This window comes from Hyla sarda, chromosome 8, assembly GCF_029499605.1.
Source record: "Hyla sarda isolate aHylSar1 chromosome 8, aHylSar1.hap1, whole genome shotgun sequence".
NCBI classification, from domain to species: Eukaryota; Metazoa; Chordata; class Amphibia; order Anura; family Hylidae; genus Hyla; species Hyla sarda.
The window spans coordinates 27,208,319-27,229,375 of record NC_079196.1 but is presented as its reverse complement, the minus strand read 5'-3'; the positions used below and the strand labels follow the sequence as shown (position 1 = coordinate 27,229,375).

Here is a 21,057-nt window from a genome sequence, read left to right as displayed (position 1 = left end):
GATGTCATCCTCAGGGCGCATCCTATGGACTCACACTCTGGGTGCAATTTAGACCAGTTTCTGAATCACTCATGGGCAGGAGATTTACAGCTAAATGCTGAATAATCCATTATGTCCCTGTATTGCCATCCCAGTGGCATGATACTAATCCTCATTCCTCCCTACAACCCTTAATTCTGTTAAAAAATAAATAAATAAATAAAAAACTTTAACAGGCTGCAATACACATCACAACCACTGGGTGGCTACAAGTAGGCATAAACATCTTATGACAGAGTATAGCAAAATCAAGTTATTTTACAAAGTCACACATTGGGCTACATTAAGTGATGAGAAAAAGTAACAAAAACATTCCCATCTGCACATTGTTGGAGTGCATGCTGGGAGTTGTAGTTTTGCAACAGCTGGAGGCACCCTGGTTAAGGAAACACTGTGCTATGTGATGTCACCCTCAGGGCGCATCCTTTGGACTCACACACTGGGTGCAATTCAGACCAGTTTATGAATCACTCATGGGCAGGAGATTTGCAGCTAAATGCTGAATCATCCATTATGTCCCTGTATTGCCATCCCAGTGGCATGATACTAATCCTCATCCCTCCCTAAAACCCAAAATTCTGTGATCTGGTCTAGGTATTAACCCCTAGTTTATGATCATCATCATCATCACAAATCATCTCCCTTTCCTTGTATCACCGCTATGTATCCCAATGCTATGAAGAAATAACGATCATCATCAATATTTGCAAAAAAACAAAAAAAAAAAAAACTTTAACAGGCTGTAATTCACATCACAACCACTGGGTGGCTACAATTAGACCTAAACGGCATAAACATCTTATGACAGAGTATAGCGAAATCATGTTCTTTTACAAAGCTGGTCATCTCATGACACACACATTGGGATACATTGAGTGATGAGAAAAAGTAACACAAACACATTGACATCTGCACATTGTTGGAGTGCATGTTGGGAATTATAGTTTTGCAACAGCTGGAGGCCCCCTGGTTGGGAAACACTGTGCTATGTGATGTCATCCTCAGGGCGCATCCTATGGACTCACACTGGGTGCAATTCAGACCAGTTTCTGAATCACTCATGGGCAGGAGATTTGCAGCTAAATGCTGAATCATCCATTATGTCCCTGTATTGTCATCCCAGTGGCATGATACTAATCCTCATTCCTCCCTAAAACCCCAAATTCTGTGATCTGCTCTAGGTATTAACCCCTAGTTTATGATCATCATCACAAATCACCCCCCTCTCCCTGTATCACTGCTATGTATCCCAATGCTATGAAGAAATAACGGTCATTATCAATATTTGTTGTTTGCAAAACAAAAACCGTTACAAATGTATCAAGTCCGGAAATGTATCAAAGCCTGGAAAATGCTTCTGCTCCTGTTGTGTTAAACGTCTCTTACTTAGTAATAGATGTGATTTATATGGAGGGGATTTGGGGTGGGGGGGTGGGGGGGTGTCTATGGTAGATTTCTGTGATTAATCAGTGGATCCTGGTCTGCTGGCATCTCTCACTGCCCCTCTTGTGTGATGTAAGATCAGGCGTATTCTGCATTGAGAAGTCAAGACACACAAGAAGCTCACACACATACACACACCTACAGTCCTGCTAGGAAGCAGAGAGAGAAAGAGAGGGGAAGGCAGCAAAGCTGGCTCTCACTTAGCACAATAATTCCTTTTTTTTTTTTTTTTTCTCCCTACCCACCACCACCACCACTACTGACAATTGTAAATTGCTGCTGACTTAGTAAGTGAGTGTGCAGTGAGGCAGCTGCAAGCTTCACACTGCTGCAACGATGTCTCAGTTCCTCCTAGCCTTATTGGCTCTATCAGGATTATTACCTATGGCTAAGGTGCTGACACTGGGAGCTGAAGCAGGTAAGCTAAGAATATTTTCCTTTTCTATATATTTTTCTATTTATTTCATTTTTTGACATCCACTCTAGAACTTAGAGGACGAGATCTGCAGCCATGAATGTTGTTGGCTGCTGCCTGCACATTGACTATGCTGAGGATTCTAATATGCCAAGCATCGAAGCTGCAATGAGAAAGTACAGGATGGAGGGGACTCTCTGTAGTCAGTGTGGTTTAGGATTCTCTTAGCTTTGTTAAAGGATGGATTGCATGGAAAGGGATAGAGATTACACCCCCCCTTCACCCCCCCCCCCTTTTTTTTCTCTTTTCTTTCCAAAAGCTGGAATCCTATCCTCCTGGTACCTGTGTCTGTGTCTATGTTGGTATGGAAGGAATGGCTAGTGGAAGGAATTTTCTTTCTTTCTTTTTTTTTTCCTTCATGCTTTGTAGTTACAGCAAACAATAGGGTCATAAACTTCTTCTATTCCGGCTCCGGTGATTGTGTGGGATGATAGGATGGATATTTATTTATTTATATATTTTATTTATCTATCTGGTTGCGAAGCCAATGGCGATCAATAGCCGTCAACAGACAGCGGAGGTTTCCTCTAATAACTGTGTTCGCCTGCTGGAACTTTTATGTTGTGTTATAGAGATAGGTAGACTGCAGAGATTTGAATGGGGGGAGATATGAGAGTCTGGGACTTGTATTCTTGTTGCCGGGTGTTGGTTATAAGAAGTTGTTCTGCTTTGTCTAGGGTAGTAGTCTCCAAACTGTGAACCATTTAGCTGTTGCGAAACTACAACCCCCAGCATGCCCGGACAGCCGTTGGCTTTCCGGGCATGCTGGGAGTTGTAGTTCTGCAACAGCTAAAGGTCCACAGTTTGCACACCCAGGGTCTAGGGCAGTGTTTTACAACCAATGTTCCCCTAGCTGTTACAAAACTACAACTCTCAGCATGCTGGGAGTTGTAGTTTTTCAACAGCTGGAGGTCCACAGTTTGCAGACCTATGATCTAGAGCAGTGTTTACCAACCAGTGTGCCTCCACAATCTCCAGCATGCTGGGAGTTGTAGTTCTGTAACAGCTGGAGGTTTACAGTTTGGGAACCTTTGGTCTAGGACAGTGTTTTCCAAACCAGCGTGCCTCCATCTGTTGCAGAACTACAACCCCCAGCATGCCAAGACCACCATTGGCTGTCTGGGCATGCTGGGAGTTGTAGTTTATGCAACAGCCGGTGGTCCACAGTTTGGAGACCTATGATCTAGAGCAATGTTTACCAACCAGTGTGCCTCCACAACCTCCAGCGTGCTGGGAGTTGTAGTTCTGTAACAGCTGTGGGTCCACAGTTTGAACACCTTTGGTCTAGAGGAGTGTTTCCAAACCACTGTGCCTCCATCTTTTGCAGAACTACAACCCCCAGCATGCCAAGACAACCATTGGCTGTCTGGGCATGCTGGGAGTTGTAGTTTATGCAACAGTCGGTGGTCCACAGTATGGAGACCTATGATCTAGAGCAGTGTTTACCAACCAGTGTGCCACCACAAACCCCAGCATGCTGGGAGTCGTAGTTCTGTAACAGCTGGAGGTCCGCATTTTGGAAACCTTTGGTCTAGGACAGTGTTTCCAAACCATTGTTCCTCCATCTGTTGCAGAACTACAACCCCCCCCCCCCCCCCCAACCATTGACGGTCTGGGCATGCTGGGAGTTGTAGTTTTGCAGCAGCCGGTGGTCCACAATTTGGAGACCTAGGGTCTGGGGGAGGTGGGGGGTGACGTGCACTCAGCGTCCTTAAATATCTTACCTTAAATATGAGACTCAATGAGGGAACGCATGCATGTCTAACACGCTCATTATTGGCATATGCTTCACCTTATGGTACAGCATAAGGATTACAACATGAAGGTAGATATTAGGGTGTTATCCATTGGCATTTATTATTGAAATTCTCATCTAAACTCTGCAATAAGCAAAGCAGACAAGTAAAACCTTGACGTGTAAAGGACTAAACAGCACGTTGGCTGCCTCTATGGATAAGGATACAGCCTACAGATACAATACATGGGCAGTGAATTTAACCATTGCACAAATTGCATTAAATTGCATTGAATTTCAATATATTTTATAAGAGAACACATGGCCTATGGGTGCCCGTTATACAGAATCCTTATTGATATTCCCTAATACCCCCCTGTATGAGTCTAAGTCCTATTCATTCTGCACCATATGTTATTTGGGTTTTCGGAGGAGACATATTTATATCTGTGTCACCGAGGTGTCCGAGCACATTCTTGGTCCAAGTCTACTTGGAGTATTTGTAGAAGGAAGACGTGTTGCCAAGGTGATCTGTACAAATGTCTTGGCCTAGGAGCTTATGAGCTCCTTTTTTTTTTTTTTATCGCCACCGCCGCCGCTGGCCAAATTACTTAATATTTCCTTGTTAGTTAAAGCCGGCAAAGTCTATAAATATATCTATATATTTATGAATTGATGCATGTTTCCAAAGACGAAAAACTTTTAGCAGTCATTTATCATCAGGTTCCGGCAGAAGCGTGTGTGCAGCGCGTTCTAGGGTGGAGGAACGCAGGTGCGTGTTTGTGTGTGTGTGGGGGGGATGTCTCGATAAATTAATATAATGGAAAGGCATTGCGGAATGAGTCTATTTTACATCTACCGGCCCGGATTGGCCTGAGATTAATGAGCCCTTAGGAGTCGTATGGCACAGTGAAAAATATGCTCTTCAGAGTTGGCGTATTCATTCAGGGGTTAAGATCTTTCGCATTCGCGATTGGTTTGCGAACGGAATGTCAATGGGAATGTATTCAAATGGCCCCGAGCATCTCAATACCTCCACATTTGGGAATGAAAAGAACCTATGTTCTAGGATGGATCTTCTTCCTGTATGGGCCCTTATTTTATTATATTATCATGATACTTGCAGGGCCAGGCGTCTCTTAAAGGGATATTGCATCAAATATTTTGGTATATTATCCAAAAAGTGTTCAATTTAGACATATAAAGGCATGACATATAAGTCTAATGCAATGGTCTCCAAACAGTGGACCTCCAGCGGCTGCACAACTACAACTCCCAGCATGCCCGGACAGCCGTTGGCTGTCCGGGCATGCTGAGAGTTGTAGTTGTGCAACAGCTAAATGTCCGTTGTTTGGAGAATTAGGGTCCAGGGTAGAGTTTTCTAACTGGTGTGCCTCCAGCTGTTGCAAATTGACAACTCCCAGCATTTTCCAGCATGCTGGGAGTTGTAGTTGTGCAACCGCTGGAGGTCCACAGTTTTGAAATTAAGGTCTAGTGTAGTGTTTTCCAACCAGTGTGCCTCCAGCTGTTGCATAACAACAACTCCAAGCATGTCCCGGCATGCTGGAAGTTGTAGTTGTGCAACCGCCGGATGTCCACAGTTTGGAGAATTAAGGTCTAGTGTAGTGTTTTCCAACCAGTGTGCCTCCAGCTGTTGCAAATCGACAACTCCCAGCATTTTCCAGCATGCTGGGAGTTGTAGTTGTGCAACAGCTAAATGTCCGTTGTTTGGAGAATTAGGGTCTAGGGTAGTGTTTTTTAACTGGTGTGCCTCCAGCTGTTGCAAATTGACAACTCCCAGCATTTTCCAGCATGCTAGGAGTTGTAGTTGTGCAACAGCTGGAGGTCCACAGTTTTGAAATTAAGGTCTAGTGTAGTGTTTTCCAACCAGTGTGCCTCCAGCTGTTAAATAACAACAACTCCAAGCATGTCCCGGCATGCTGGGAGTTGTAGTTGTGCAACCGCCGGAGGTCCACAGTTTGGAGAATTAAGGTCTAGTGTAGTGTTTTCCAACCAGTGTGCCTCCAACTGTTGCAAATCGACAACTCCCTGCATTTTCCAGCATGCTGGGAGTTGTAGTTGTGCAACCACTGGAGGTCCACAGTTTGGACAATTAAGCTCTAGTGTAGTGTTTTCCAACCAGTGTGCCTCCAGCTGTTGCATAACAACAGCTCCAAGCATGTCCCGCCATGCTGGGTGTTGTAGTTGTGCAGCCACTGGAGGTCCACAGTTTGGATACCACTGGTCTCATATGTCCATAGTCATCTTAGGTCCTTAAGAACTGTATCACTGTTTTTTGCCAACACGTACAATGGCGATATTTTTTTTTTGTCAAAGTAAGCTTCAAAAGACTTGCTTATTTTGTTGTTTTACTTTAGATCTAGAAATAATAAATATCATTACTTTTTTTATGATTGGGGAAAAAAAGAGAGAGGCTGACACCGATATTCCTGTCTAACTGGACGAATATTTTATTGCATAATTATGCAACATTATTTATTTATTTATTTATTTTTTTATTCGTGTATCATCTTTATTTAAAAAAAAAATGGACATATGTCCTAATGTGCAATGTATTAATCATATACTGGGTTGAATGGGGTTGCAGTTTTATTTACTACCACCAGAGGGAGTTTATCTCAGCCATCTTCCTCCTGACAGCAATCTTCATACTGTATAGATAGATATATGGTGAGAAGAGATGTAAAAGACCATACTGACAGATTGCCATTTAACTATGTCATGTCCTTGGTGTATTAGCAGTTGCTGGTTGTTAGACCAAATATTATTAAAGAGGCAATAAAGACCACACCATGCTAGTAGTAATGTTAATCAGGGCATGCAATGAGGATGGCGTCATATTAAAAGGTCCCAGCAGAGAGGGCGTCCTACTGTACTTATCACCCCCATGCAGTATATTTACTTCTTACTGTAAATTCTCTTTTAAGTGCTGATCCTGCGGTTGTGGAATCAATGAAACATTAATTAATGCTCAATAAAGGTCAATAAATATATAATATGATTTAGGTAACATGTGGTTATATGGAACCTCAAGACCCTTTGTATTATGTGGTTTTCAGAGTCTGCAGCATTGAATGAGGAGGTCCGATGTGAAAAGGTCCTTTCAATAACAAACATGTTGTAAAGAAAATATGTAAATGTAAGACAGAAAGGTAGCTGATATATATGAGATAGATAAATAGATATAGATAGATAGATATGAGATAGAAAGATAGATAGATAGATAGATAGATAGATATGAGAGATAGATAGATAGATATGAGATAGATAGATAGATACATAGATAGATAGATAGATAGATAGATATGAGATAGATAGATATAGATATGAGATAGATAAATAGATAGATAGATAGATATGAGATAGATAGATAGATAGATAGATATGAGATAGATAGATATGAGATTGGTAGATAGATAGATATGAGATAGATAGATAGATATGAGATAGATAGATAGATAGATAGATAGATAGATATGAGATAGATAGATAGATATGAGATTGATAGATAGATAGATAGATATGAGATAGATAGATATGAGATTGATAGATAGTTAGATAGATAGATATGAGATAGATAGATATGAGATAGATAGATATGAGATTGATAGATAGATAGATAGATAGATATAAGATAGATAGATAGATAGATAGATGTAGATATGAGATAGATAGATAGATAGATAGATAGATAGATAAATAGATATGAGATATATAGCTAGATAGATAGATAGATAGATAGATGTGAGATAGATAGATGTGAGATAGATATGAGATAGATAGATAGATAGATAGATAGATAGATAGATAGATAGATAGAAAAAACAAAGGATAAGTCAGCCAGCACTATTAATTCCAAACTATTATATGGACCTGGCTTACAGGTGCAGGCTGCTGGGGTAAATAGACAGCAACAGGAGAATACAGCAGCACACTGCTAGCACAAAGATATAGATACAACATGAGAAGCTATTCAGCTATGGTGCAGTAAATGAAAGTATAAAATTGTGAAGTAATGAAATAGTGAGGTACTTAGCTTGCAATTTGGCGGCCAAATAGCTTGGAGCGTCCCACCACGGTAATGTGACCTCATTGGGACGGACCCTATACTATGAATATGCCTCTGTGTCAATAAATCAGCAGGCATTGCAGGATCTGTAACATCCCAGACACCTTATTTACACGTATAAGTACCTCACTATTTCATTACTTCACAATTTTATACTTACATTTACTGCACCATAGCTGAATAGCTTCTCATGTTCTATCTATATACTCATGTTTTATCTATATCTGTGTGCTGCTGTATTCTTCTGCTGCTAGATAGATAGATAGGAGATACATGGATAGATAAATTGATAGATAGCAGATGGATAGATAGATTCATAAATAGATTTTCAATATATTCTCTGTCACAACCTATATTTATAGGCTCACCTACATACAATTGATTAAAATGTAATTATAATAGTTGTTTTGCTTGTTAAGGATTGATGCGCAGGATTTTCTCCTGCAGATTTTAATGTAAACTAATATAATGCAATGTAATCTGCGCAGGATCCTGTACGTGTGAACATACCCCAATACTGTTTTCTTGCCTAAGCCAACTAGCAATATACATAAAATAGCGTCTGTTAATCTTCCTAATACAATAAATTGACTTTGCTATTGTAACCTGCGGTCAATGAATTGCTGGGGAACTGGGCAAAATATCTTATTAAGACTTTCCATTTTTTTTTTTTTTTTTTTTTAATGGTGAGATTTAAGAAAATCTATACTGACACAGGAATTGTATTTCCCTCTCACAAAAAGCAATTTAGGGATATCCAGTATAATCCTATGACTGTCCCATTGTGCATGCTATACCGTGTTGGTTATATTTCTCAGAGATCAATAATCTCTTTGTGAGTCCCAGTCGTAGAATCTGCTGGCTTTACCTTTAATTAGCTGCAGTACCAATTTTCACCATAGGTTTTGATAAATATTTTCCATAGACAACAATGCAACAGTGCCCCCAATTCTAATATTGATAAACAATGATTCATTGTACTGCACAGTGATTGAGATTCTGTGCAAAATGCCAGGATCAGGAGGTTGATCTATAGAGAAGAAACATTTGAATCACTTATATTTTATATTTATATTTATTTTATTTATATTTTACTATAAAACACCTTTTATCAAGAACATAGATAAACGACTGATCATCCTTTATAAGCCGGCTCCCTTTTTAGTCACTGACCTGTGTTGACTTTGTATAGAGCAGTGGTCTTCAACCTACGGATCTCCAGATGTTGCAAAACTACAACTCCCAGCATGCCCGGACAGCCATCGGCTGTCCGGGCATGCTGGGAGTTGTAGTTTTGAAACATCTGGAGGTCCGCAGGTTGAAAACCACTGGTATAGAGCATTGTAGAACATTACTAAAATAATGAGAGCAGATCTCTATAACATTCTAGTTAATGCCATAATAACCTATTTAGATGTCGCAGATGATGGTTTTGTACCTGAATTGTGTTGAAACATTTGCACTACTTTATAACAATATTATGTATTTATCCTTTTTTGCACAGACATTGTTTCCTCCTTTTATCTCACTATAAGTTACTGCATGCAGACTTAGTAGAAATTTTAGTAGAAATTTTACTTTTTATTTGCTCAGATCAGTGTTTCTCAACCAAGGTGCCTCCAGCTTCGGCTGTCCGAGCATGCTGGGAGTTGTAGTTTTGCAACAGCTGGAGGCATCCTGGTTGGAAAACACTGGCTCGGATGGTACTGCTGCCATATATTTCTCTGTAAATGATGCAGACACAAACAATGGTACAATTTGTTTTCACTGTAAAGGCTGTGGGTACTGATAGTACTGCTTCCCTGTCTCTTCAAATAAAAGGTGCAGGGAAACATAGTGTTAATCTCTAACTCTCACTAAAGAACATAGACTTAGATAGTTCTGCCTTCTTGTCCCCTTCTGTAAAACATGTAGGTACTAATATCACTGTTTCCTTTTTTGCACAGATAGTATTTTCTCCTTGTATCTCTTATTAAATTACTGCATGCAGACTTAGTAGTAACTCTACTCCTCTCTCTCTTGGCACAGATAGTGCTGCTTTCTTATATATCTCTGTAAATGATGTGGACTTAGCAACTCCACCTCCCGCTCTCTTGGCACAGATAGTACTGCCTCCTTGTCTCTATCTGTAATTGATGTACACTTAGTAACTCCACCCCCTCCCTCTTAGCACAGATAATACTGCCACCTTGTCTCTATATATAAATGATGTAATGATGTTCACTTAGTAACTCCACCTCCCACTCTCTTGGCACAGATAGTACTGCCTCATTGTCTCCATCTGTGAATGATGTTCACTTAGTAATTCCACCACCTCTGTCTTAGTACGGATAGTACTGGCTCCTTGTCTCTATCTGTAAATGATGTTCACTTGGTAACTCCACCACCTCTCCCTCTTGGCACAAATAGTACTGCCTCCTTGTCTCTATCTGTAAATGATGTTCACTTGGTAACTCCACCCCCTCTCCCTCTTGGCACAGATAGTACTGGCTCCTTGTCTCTATCTGTAAATGATGTTCACTTGGTAACTCCACCCCCTCTCCCTCTTGGCACAGATAGTACTGGCTCCTTGTCTCTATCTGTACATGATGTTCACTTAGTAACTCCACCCCTCTCTCTTGGAACACATAGTACTGGCTCCTTGTTTCTATCTGTAAATGATGTTAACTTAGTAACTTCACCTCCCTCTCTCTTGGGACAGGTAATACTGCCTCCTCTCCTCTCCCTGTACATTTTGTAGACACAGATAACTATGCATCTTGCTCAGTTAGAAATGAAATACAATGGGCATATCAGCACAATACATCAGTACATGCCATAGTCTAGGAAGAACATGATAAGACATAGACTTCTATACCCTGACCCTGTTTGTGTTCCTATCCCTCATCCCTTTATTTACATCCCTTTATTTATTGTTTCTCGCGTGTTTTAGTAATACTAATGTATATTCGATCCTATCAATAAAACCTCTTTGAATTTGCTGAGACCTATTCTCTCTATTTTCATACAGATAATACTGCTGCATTGTCTCTCCCACAAATAAAGTAGTCACAAGTAGTGCCTCCCCCTGTATCCTCAACTCTAAGTATTCATTATACTGCTTCTCTACTTCTTAAAGGGGTACTCTGGCCCTAGGATATCTTATCCCCTATCCAAAGGTCCCGCTTGGGACCCCCGCAATATTTCATGCAGCACCCCACTATCATCAGCCTCAAGAGCGAACATCGCTCCAGGTCTGATGAAACACGGGGCCGGAGTATCGTGATGTCACAGCTTTGGATAGGGGTTAAGATGTCTTAGGGCCGGAGTACCCCTTTAATGTACAAAATGTGGGCACAGACATTACTGTCACCATAACTATTTGCACAGATAGTACTGCATCCCTATGGTGGTCATGTTGCAGTTTCTCTTATTCTTTTAAACAGCGTTAAAAAATGAAAGGCGAGAATGAGAGAGAAAATAAAACATGACCGTTGGCTCAAAAACCAAAGAGAGTATATATTTAAAAATAGGAAGAATATGCCATAGGTACAGGCAGTGCAGTGGCTCAGTGGTTAGCACTGTTGTCTGGCAGTGCTGAGATCTTGGGTTCAAATCCCACCAATGACTACACGTGTTGAGTTTTCATGTTCTCCCATGTTTGTGTGTGTTTTCTCCCCATACTCAAAACATTCTGATAGGTAAATTTGTCATTTTATGAGCTCCAATGGGGACAGGGACTAATTTAAAGGGGTACTCCACTGCGCCAACATTTTGTTCCGAATGTTGGGTGCGGGCTGTGGGGGTCGTGACATCAAGGCCACGCCCTCGTGATGTCACACCACGCCCCTCAATGCAAGTCAATGGGTGGGGGCGTGGCTGCCGCCACGCCCCCTCCCATAGACTTGCATTGAGGGGGCATGGTGTGACTTCACGAGGGCGTGGTCGTGACGTCACAACCCCCGCAGCCTGCACCAAGCGCTCGGAACAACATTTTCCGAATGTGGAGGCAGTGGAGTACCCCTTTAAGCCATGAGAAGCTGTGTACTGTGCTGCGGAATATGCTGGCGCTATATAAATAAACACATTATTATACATTAATTATTAGTAATGTTTTTCTAATTCTGGATCACTCCTTTCGTTTTACTAATTCCTATCAGAACGTATGAAGGAACTGGGGTTAATAGGAATTGCTTAGAAGAAATTGTGATTTTCTAAGAAAGCCGTGGGGAGCAATAAGAAGGTCTTCCCAATCTTTAATATACAAACCTTTTAATTGCTTAGCATTGTAATTGTTCCGTCGCCTATAGTTTAAGCACACCTCTTAATGATAAGTCTTTTATTAAATCCCCCATTGAGGTTTTTATTTATTTATTTATTTTCTCTCTCGTTGGCTACATTACAATAACCCAAACTCATTTGCCAAAAGTGAACGTTTTGTGTCACAATGAAGACAGACTTGTACAATTAAAACTAATATACTAACAACTTATAATTTGCTGGCTGCTCTGCGCAGGCGATGCATGGGCTGTTTAGTCTGCGCATTAACATATTTGATATATCTGACCTTAAATAGACCATCTGCCTACACGAGCACAGAGCACTGAATTACTGTACTTAGCCGAATCGCTTCCAAAGATTTCAGCAGCAGGATCACTTCCAAATGTAACAAAGGAACATGTTGTGTAACACTTAAGCTTTTATTGTACTGTCTGCAAATTACACAGGGTCTGCTAATTGCTCAACATGTTTGTGTATTTTCAGCAAACACTCATTCAGGTAATATTAATACAAATTAGCTCTCATTACATTGTTATTGGCAGATTTAATGAAGTAGTGATAGTGTGGAATCCTCATCCAGAAGCCTGGGACGCAGCAATAAGAATAGTAATCAAAAAACTCTGCAGTATTTGAAATGCAATTTTTTTCTTAATTTCCCTTGAGATTGTGGTTTTTGAAATGATCCAGGCTTAAAGGGGTTGTCCAGAATAAAAAAATAAAAAAATAAAAATAAAAACTACTTTCTTCCAGAGACAGCGCCACCTTCATCCCCAGGTTGTGTGTGGTATTGCACCTTAGCCCCATTAACTTAAATAGGGCTGAGCTGCAATACCAGACAACAGGTTGACAAGCATGGCACTCTTTTTAGAAGCAGTCATGTTTTTTGAATTCCGAACAACTCCCTTAAAATAGTGTCACATTTAGAAGTTTTTTTGTTTGTTTTTTTTAAAGTCGAAGTGAGAAGTGGATTCAATGAAAAAAAAATTGGGAATATAAAGAAAAAAGTTTTACTTCTCCCTGTTACTGGACTAAAAAAAAAAAAAAACTGTAAAAATAAAATTTACGGAAGGATGGGGAGGAAGGGATTATGTATTTACACTGCTTTTTGTGTGGAAAAATTTGCTTTGACTTTTTTCAGTGGTATCTGATTCATCATATGCGACAATTTATTTATGTTTTGCTTTTTTTTTTTTTTGCTAATCTTGCCAGACTATACTTTAAAACTTACTTAGATCTAAGCAATTTATCTATTTATAAAAAAATGTGCACCATTTGGATACATTTAGCGCAAGTACACATGACATATGCACAGGCAGATGGCAATAAAAAAAATATTGATTTACACATACAATAAAAAAAAAAAATCCTCTTGTTGTGTTAAGTGGTGCTGTGGACAGTCTTTTTGAAGACTCTGTACTAACTAACTCTTTTATAAACATAAAGATGAAATGATGCAATTCTGGCTCTGATTCTGACTGAGAATATTACTGTGTACAGATTTATTGTTGAGGTCTATGTAGAAGTAGTATGCAGTGTGCTCTTAAGCTCCCCCTACTGGTGACTTTCATTTAACTTTATGTCAATGCAGAGGATTTGTAAATCTGTACCAAAAGAGCAACACTTTGACTAGTAAAAGAAAAAGAAAATAGTTAGATAGATAGATAGATAGATAGATAGATATAAAGATGCTGATCAGCACAGGATTTTGGACCAATTGAGATAATGTTGAATGGTAGATTTGGAATGTAAGATCTGTCTTTACCAATTGATCTACTATAAAATGTACCATGGTATGTACACATATATTCGATCTGCTTCATGTATATGGAAACTGGAGATAACAAAATCATTGAAAACATCATCACCGATATTTCACCAATTGCTGAGTTTTCTAATACAAAAATGTATTTTCCTCTATATAACACAATAGAAGTAAAAATAGGGATCGGTATAAAAGCATTTCTGAGCTCTGCTGTATGTATTTGATGGCACTGTCATAATGTCTGACCTAGACCTATCATGGATTTGATATCATCAGACATATGGTAGCTACAGAAATTAGACAAGAAAAACTGATTTCATGTAGCGTAAGTGTAAGATCCATCGTTTAATTAAGCCTTATGGGACGTGTTGCAAAAGGGAACTTCTACCTGGGGAACAATAAAAAAGAAAAACTCTGGAGTTCTCATAAATGAAAGTTTTGGACTATTAATCAAATGAAATCTGCTGTGTGAATGTGATACAGAATAAGCATGTATCTGATACAAAGCAGGTATGTGCCTCCTATATGTGTGGGGGGGGATATTAACCATGTTTATAGTGTTTAGAATTGTGGACAATATTTTTGGTTTCATACAAAAAAATCTGTTTTCCGATAAAATCCTTATAAAAATGTCAAAACAATCATTATACCACATACAGGGTTCACATATTTGTGTAAAAATCATGTAGGAGTAATCTAGGGAGACAAAAATATGAAAACTGTTTCTTAAGAATACTATGTCTACTTTGATCAACATTTTTCAGTTCTTAGAGGTTTACAGTACATAGAGTTTTTTTTTTACATAAAAAATGTAGTTATTATGTCCATATACTGTATTACTTATCTGGTACTGATCCTGAGTTACTCCAGGGCTTCGCTTACTATTCTGCTGGTGAGGTCACTGTGTATATACATTACATTACTTATCCTGTACTGATCTTGAGTTACATCCATTATTCTCCAGAGCGGCACTCACTATTCTGCTGGTGGGGCCACTGTGTACATACATTACATTACTTATCCTGTACTGATCCTGAGTTTTATCCTGTATTATACTCCAGAGCTGTACTCACTATTCTGCTGGTGAGGTCACTGTGTACATACATTACATTACTTATCCTGTACTGATCCTGAGTTATATCCTGTATTATACTGCAGAGCTGTACTCACTATTCTGCTGGTGGGGTCACTGTGTACATACATTACATTACTTATCCTGTACTGATCCTGAGTTATATCCTGTATTATACTGCAGAGCTGTACTCACTATTCTGCTGGTGGGGTTACTGGGAACATTAATTACGTTACAATGGCTCCTGGGACTATTTTGCAAGCTTCAGCATTTAAATAATCTACCAATTCTTGCTGGAAGTTGTAGTTTTGCCACAGCTGGAGGCACCCTGTTTGGGAGACACTGGTATAAAGTTTGCTCTTGAGCTATTTGCATTCATCTTAAAATCAGGTTCTGTACATGGAGGAGTCTGACGGCTTGGGGTGTGTCTGTCAACAAGCTGGTTAACTGTTTCTTATAACAACTTGAATAATTAAGAATGCAGCTCTGGAGTATAATAGATCACATACTAAATGAAGGTTAGTAATATTGTTAGGGAAAGAAATGCGGACACCAAGAATAAAATAATAATAATAATAATAATAATAATAATAATAATAAATTAAGTGGAAATTCATCCATCTGCATTACCCTTTTGCTAAAAAAAAATAGGTATAAGCAGCCCCACAATGTAAAGATGTTAAAGAGTACATGTCACCAAATAAATCTTTCAATATAGTGTTCCTTATGTAATTAGAAGACACTTTCCCATTCACTTGCTTTTAAAATTATCAGCATATGTTTAAAATGTAACAGAAAAAACGGCCACTAGGTGGCTCTGTTCTGTTCCCTTATATATCAAGACTAGGCACACCGTAATTTTTGATGCAACAAGTGGTAATTTTTATTTTGCAATCCAAACAGAATGTTACGTTTCGGTTACAAGACCTTCATCAGATCGGATTGCTGCGGGGTAGGAGGAAAGTAGGTGACGGCAAGCAGAGCCGTGTTGTGAGCAATATAGCATGACGACCTGTAGTCGCTATGTCGTCACACTATATTGCTCACAACACGGCTCTGCTTGCCGTCACCTAATTTCCTCCTACCCCGCAGCAATCCGGTCTGATGAAGGTCTTGTGACCGAAACGTAACATTCTGTTTGGATTGCAAAATAAAAATTACCACTTGTTGCATCAAAAATTACTGTGTGCCTAGTCTTGCTATATATTGGATAAGAAGGAGTGGGATTCCTACTACGGCACCCTAACCATTGACACATAGGAGTGACCTAATTTGTATTCTGTTCTGTTCCCTGCCACAATTAATACAGTAAATTTGGTCTGGCCACCTGGCCTGGAAGGAGTCCAATCTCAGAAAGTGTTTCTCTGCACTGAGCTTGATTGGCAGCTGCATAGAGCCTCACTGAAAGCTGCAAAGAGCCTGAGGTTTTCTATTCATCACAGCACTGCAACAATGTGATGGTGGAAGTGGTCCCCAGCAGGCTTCAGTGATGTCATGCCTGCTGGGCAGCGCCCACTTTCTCCTGCTGGGAGATTGCACTATGTGAGCAAGAATAAACATATGATACACAGCTTTCTAAAGCTCTTATTTTATTTTTAAGGGTGGGAGGGGTGTTCGGAGTAGTTAGTTTTAAAAAGTTAGTTTTAAAAAATGTATTTGGTGACAGGTATTTTTTAATTGTTAGTTGTTATTGCTGTCAGTGCCAATGTCTATTGACTTATATGAGGTTGCTGAACACAAAAGTTACAGTCAGCTCAGCTGCTGGTATAGTGGGTTTTGTGGGTGCATTGGATTGTGCACATGACTGTCGTATGTCATTATGTATTTTTATCTGTGGTATAGAATGGCGCTTACAGAGATGGTAGTTGCATAGTGTTTCCCGGCACAGAACCTTCTCCAGTGGCGCACATAGAATTACTGTGCATGGCCAGGCGCCTTGCTCCAATGTGTCAGCAGGATGCAGCCGGGAAGACGAGAAGACATATTGCTAGTGTGATGACAGCAAAGTGTGGGGAACTTGAAATGGAGAACAGACACTGTTTTAATGTTTTATCTACATGTGTAAAATTAGTTTTCTGTCTGAATCTCATCTTATTGTTCCATTCCATATCCCAGTAATGAAAAACAGTTATTTTCTTGTCATTTGTGAAACTATGTGGTAAATTCCAAGAGCTTACACTGGAAATGTATCTTACAGGAATTATTTATGAGAAAAAAAATATATGCCTTATGGCTACTTTCGAAGGTTTAAGGGGTACTCCCCAACTAGACATGTTATCCCCTATCCAAAGGATAGGGAATAACATGTCTGATCACGGGGGTCCTGCCGCTGGGAACCCCCGCGATCTCTGCCATGGCACACCAGTCATCCAGTGCACAGAGCGAACTCCACTCCGTGCCGCATGAGAGGCGAACACAGCCGCCTCGCCACCTCCCTTCATGTCTATGGGAAGAGGCGTGACAGCTGTGTACTAGCTGTCAAGCCCCCTCCCATAGACATGAATGGAGGGGGTGTAGCGTGTTGTCACCATCACGGAAGCCCCAGGCTTCCATGACCGCAGCATTGCAGCGGCAGCCTGGAGATCGCGTGGGGGTCCCCACGGCCGGACACCCTGGGATCAGGCATGTTATCCACTATCCTTTGGATAGGTAATAACGTGTCTAGGGTCGGATTACCCGTGTCCTTCCTCATGCTTCTTCTTGGCTCAAAATATATTGAGATGAATCAGGTTAGATGATCAGAAATAAAAAAGAAACATGTTACTGCAATACTCTGTTGGGTGTTGTTTGTGCTATTTGCATCTAGATGTAGCCACCCGGTGCTTCTGATGTGAATTGCAGCCTTCTAAGCATTTTGTTGGTGTGTTGTTATATAACAGTGGCCTTTAAACTATGGACCTTCAGCTGTTGCAAAACTGCAACTCCCAGCACGCCCAGACAGCAGTTGGCTGTCTGGGCATGCTGGGAGTTGTAGATTTGCAACAGCTGGAGGCACCCTGGTAGGAAAACACTGGCATAGAGTTTTCCCTATTGATTAGCACTTCTCTTATGGTCAGTACAGAACAGTAATCTTATATAGGAGAATGAAGACTTGGGGTGTATCCGTCAACAAGCTGGTTGACTGTTTCTTTTAACATTTAGAAGAATTAAGAATGCAGCTCTGGAGTATAATAGATCAAATATTAATTGAAAGTTGGTCCATAGAAAGCAGGGTGTGAGCGTCACTGGGCAAGGACTCCAGTTCCAAATGGCTATTCGCATGCTCAGCTGGCTAAAGGATCTGATCCAGGCCCCACAAATGTCCAATATCTACCAAAAAAGGAGAAAAAAAGCGGCACTCCAGTAATCTAATCAAAAAGGTGACTTTTATTCACACATCTGTCAATACAAAGGGCAACGTTTCAACCTTCTCAATGAGGCCTTTATCAAGCACGATAAAGGCCTCATTGAGGAGGTTGAAACGTTGCACTTTGTACTGATGGATGTGTGAATAAAAGTCACCTTTTTAAAACCAAAGTTGGTAATATTGTCAGGGAAGGGAGTGCAGAAACTCTAAGAATAAAAAATAAAAAATAAAATAAAATATAATATTTATAATAGAAATAATATCTGTGATCTTTTAATTCAGTCTTAATGCAGTCTTAATTCTAGTTGTTAACCAGCCTGTTAACAGATACACTCCAAGCGGTCACCCATTGCTAAGGCAGACTCTCTGCCAGTGTTTACCAACCTGGGTGCCTACTGCTGTTGCACCGCCAACGGCTGTCAAGGCATGCTGGGAGATGTAGTTTTGTAACATCCGGAGGTCCACCGTCAGAATATTAAATTTGTATCATGAGAACATCGAGTCCTTGAGAAAATTTGGATGGACACATCTTTACATAAAATATTTGATCATTGGGCTGTTCATCATAAAATATATAGTCATTGAGAAACCAGCCTATGAATTGTAATAATAATAGAACAACTCCTTATTATAAGTTCTATTAGGCCATATAGACAATAGAAATAAGGATTGTCCAACTGAGAACCTCCTCGTTGGGCCAGAGTGTAGTTGAGTGATACATGAAGGTTTGGCTGTTGTTGGGCAGACATGGCCGTGTATTACATAGTTGGCCACTCTTTCAATGTATGACCAGCCTGAAATTTTAGCTTCATATAACTACTGATTGCTGATGGTCTCTGAAGCCATGGGCTTGTGTTCATAAGCTGGAGGTCCATCTGACTTACCTTGACCAAGGGTTGTCTTCATAATACAGTTCTGCCCAGTGCTGGTTACACTGATGATAATGATACTTACCTATCCCGGATCCGTGGTCTCCTTCTCCCGTTATGTTCCTTGTTCGGGCGTCAGGCTTGATGCATGGGTAGAGCTCCAGGAGCACGCTGATGTCACCGCTGCTGCTTCTTATCTGAGTCCATGTTCGAAGCCTGCCACCAGAAGAAGGAAGATAACAGATGAGCCAGACTACAGATCTTGAATAGGTAAGTATCATTGTCATCAGTGTCACCCCACACTACCAGCCTGTACCAACAGGTTAGTGCGGGTGACACTGATGACAGATTTCCTTTAAAGGGGTACTCCGCTGCTCAGCGTTTGGAACAAACTGTTCCGAACACTGGAGCCGGCACCGGGGGCTCATGGAGTCATAGCCCGAACCCCTCATGATGTCACGCCCTGCCCCCTTAATGAAAGTCTATGGAAAGGGGCGTTACAACATCGCAACATGCTTGGAAAACCCTCAATAGGATGCAGTAGACATCACAACCACCGGGTGGCCACACGTAGACACAAATAGCATAAACAACTCCCAACAGAGTATAACAAAGTCATGTTTTTTAGTTTTTTTTTTCAGTGCTGGTTGTCTATCTTGGGATATGTTGAGCCATGAGGAAAGGTATGATAGGGCTCAGAAACTTTAAAGAGTCACATGTTGGATTACAATTTCTTGTAGAAAGACTGAAAAACGGCACTCACCATCTGTAAAAGAACTTCTTAAAGGGGTACTCTGCCCCTAGACATCTTATCCCCTATGCAAAGTATAGGAGATAAGATGTCAGATCGCGGGGGTCCCGCCGCTGGGGATCCCCAGGATCTCGGCTGCAGCACCCACCTGTTGCAGCTTCCAGAAACGCTGGAGGCTTCGGTTCCCGACCACGGTGACGGAAGATCGTGACGTCACGACCCCGCCCCCGTGTGACATCACACCCCGCCCCTCAATGCAAGTCTATGGGAGGGGCATGTCAGCCATCACGCCCCCTCCCATAGACTTGCATTGAGGGGGCGGGGTATGACATCACACAGGGCGGAGTTAAGACATCACGATCTCCCGTCACCGTGGTCGTGAGGCATTAGGATGAGAGCCTCCAGCACTGACGGAAGCTGCAACAGGTGGGTGCTGCAGCCGAGATCCCGGGGGTCCCCAGTGGCGGTACCACCGCAATCTGACATCTTATGCCCTAATCTTTCGATAGGGGATAAGATGTCTAGGGGCAGAGTACCCCTTTAAATCTTTACTTTCTTCTGTGCATAATTAAAACTGAAGTGGAGAGCTGCGTGAAGACGGGGGAGTTGCAATCAGCAACAGCTGTTTCAAGCATTACAATGCTCTTTATCAAGCATGGTGATGCTTGAAACAGCTGTTGCTGATTGCAAGATATTACCAGAGACCAATCAGCCCATTGAAGCATATGAAACAGTAGCCCATTGAAGTAGAATATAGATGTTTGCCTAGTGTATGAGCCATGCTACTTCTAAATGTGAATTTAACCCTACCCAGTGGTGGTAGTGCCAGTCCATTTCTTTTTTCTTCACCTTTGTTTGCACATATTAGATTGGCTTATATCTTGTACCTTTTTCCCTAGCACCAGTATTATATAAATGTATGCTACACTTCTTTTCTGATAACCTGTGCATTTGGCACATTTTAGCACTTTAAATTCCAGAAGAAGAGATAAAAAGCTTAAATTCCCAAGTCATCCAGGTCACGTGCGTTGCGGCTGACAGACAGCTGACTGAAGACCGGGGCTGCTTCCCGGTAATTTGATGAGAACATGTAAATGTTGTTTACTTAATCTCTGTTGTAGATGAAATTTTAATGAGATGTTAAAATTTGTAGTTGACAAGATTCACAAAACTGCCATGATTTATGATGTTATGAAATATGGCTTATAAATATAG

The 21,057-nt window shown here is 40.7% G+C and overlaps 1 protein-coding gene across 6 annotated transcripts in view; it reads left to right on the top strand.

Annotated features, from left to right (window-relative positions):
- Positions 1-1,536: 1,536 nt before the first annotated feature.
- Positions 1,537-21,057, top strand: part of LRP1B (LDL receptor related protein 1B) — a 1,569,499-nt gene continuing 1,549,978 nt past the window's right edge. For 5 of the 6 annotated variants that reach the window (XM_056534714.1, XM_056534720.1, XM_056534715.1 and 2 more), the window contains exon 1: positions 1,538-1,900. In XM_056534714.1, the coding sequence (XP_056390689.1) occupies positions 1,819-1,900 (82 nt within the window). In that variant the 5' untranslated portion in view covers positions 1,538-1,818. Of the gene's footprint in view, positions 1,901-21,057 lie in introns of all 6 variants that reach the window. The other variant, XM_056534716.1, reaches the window with a different exon arrangement.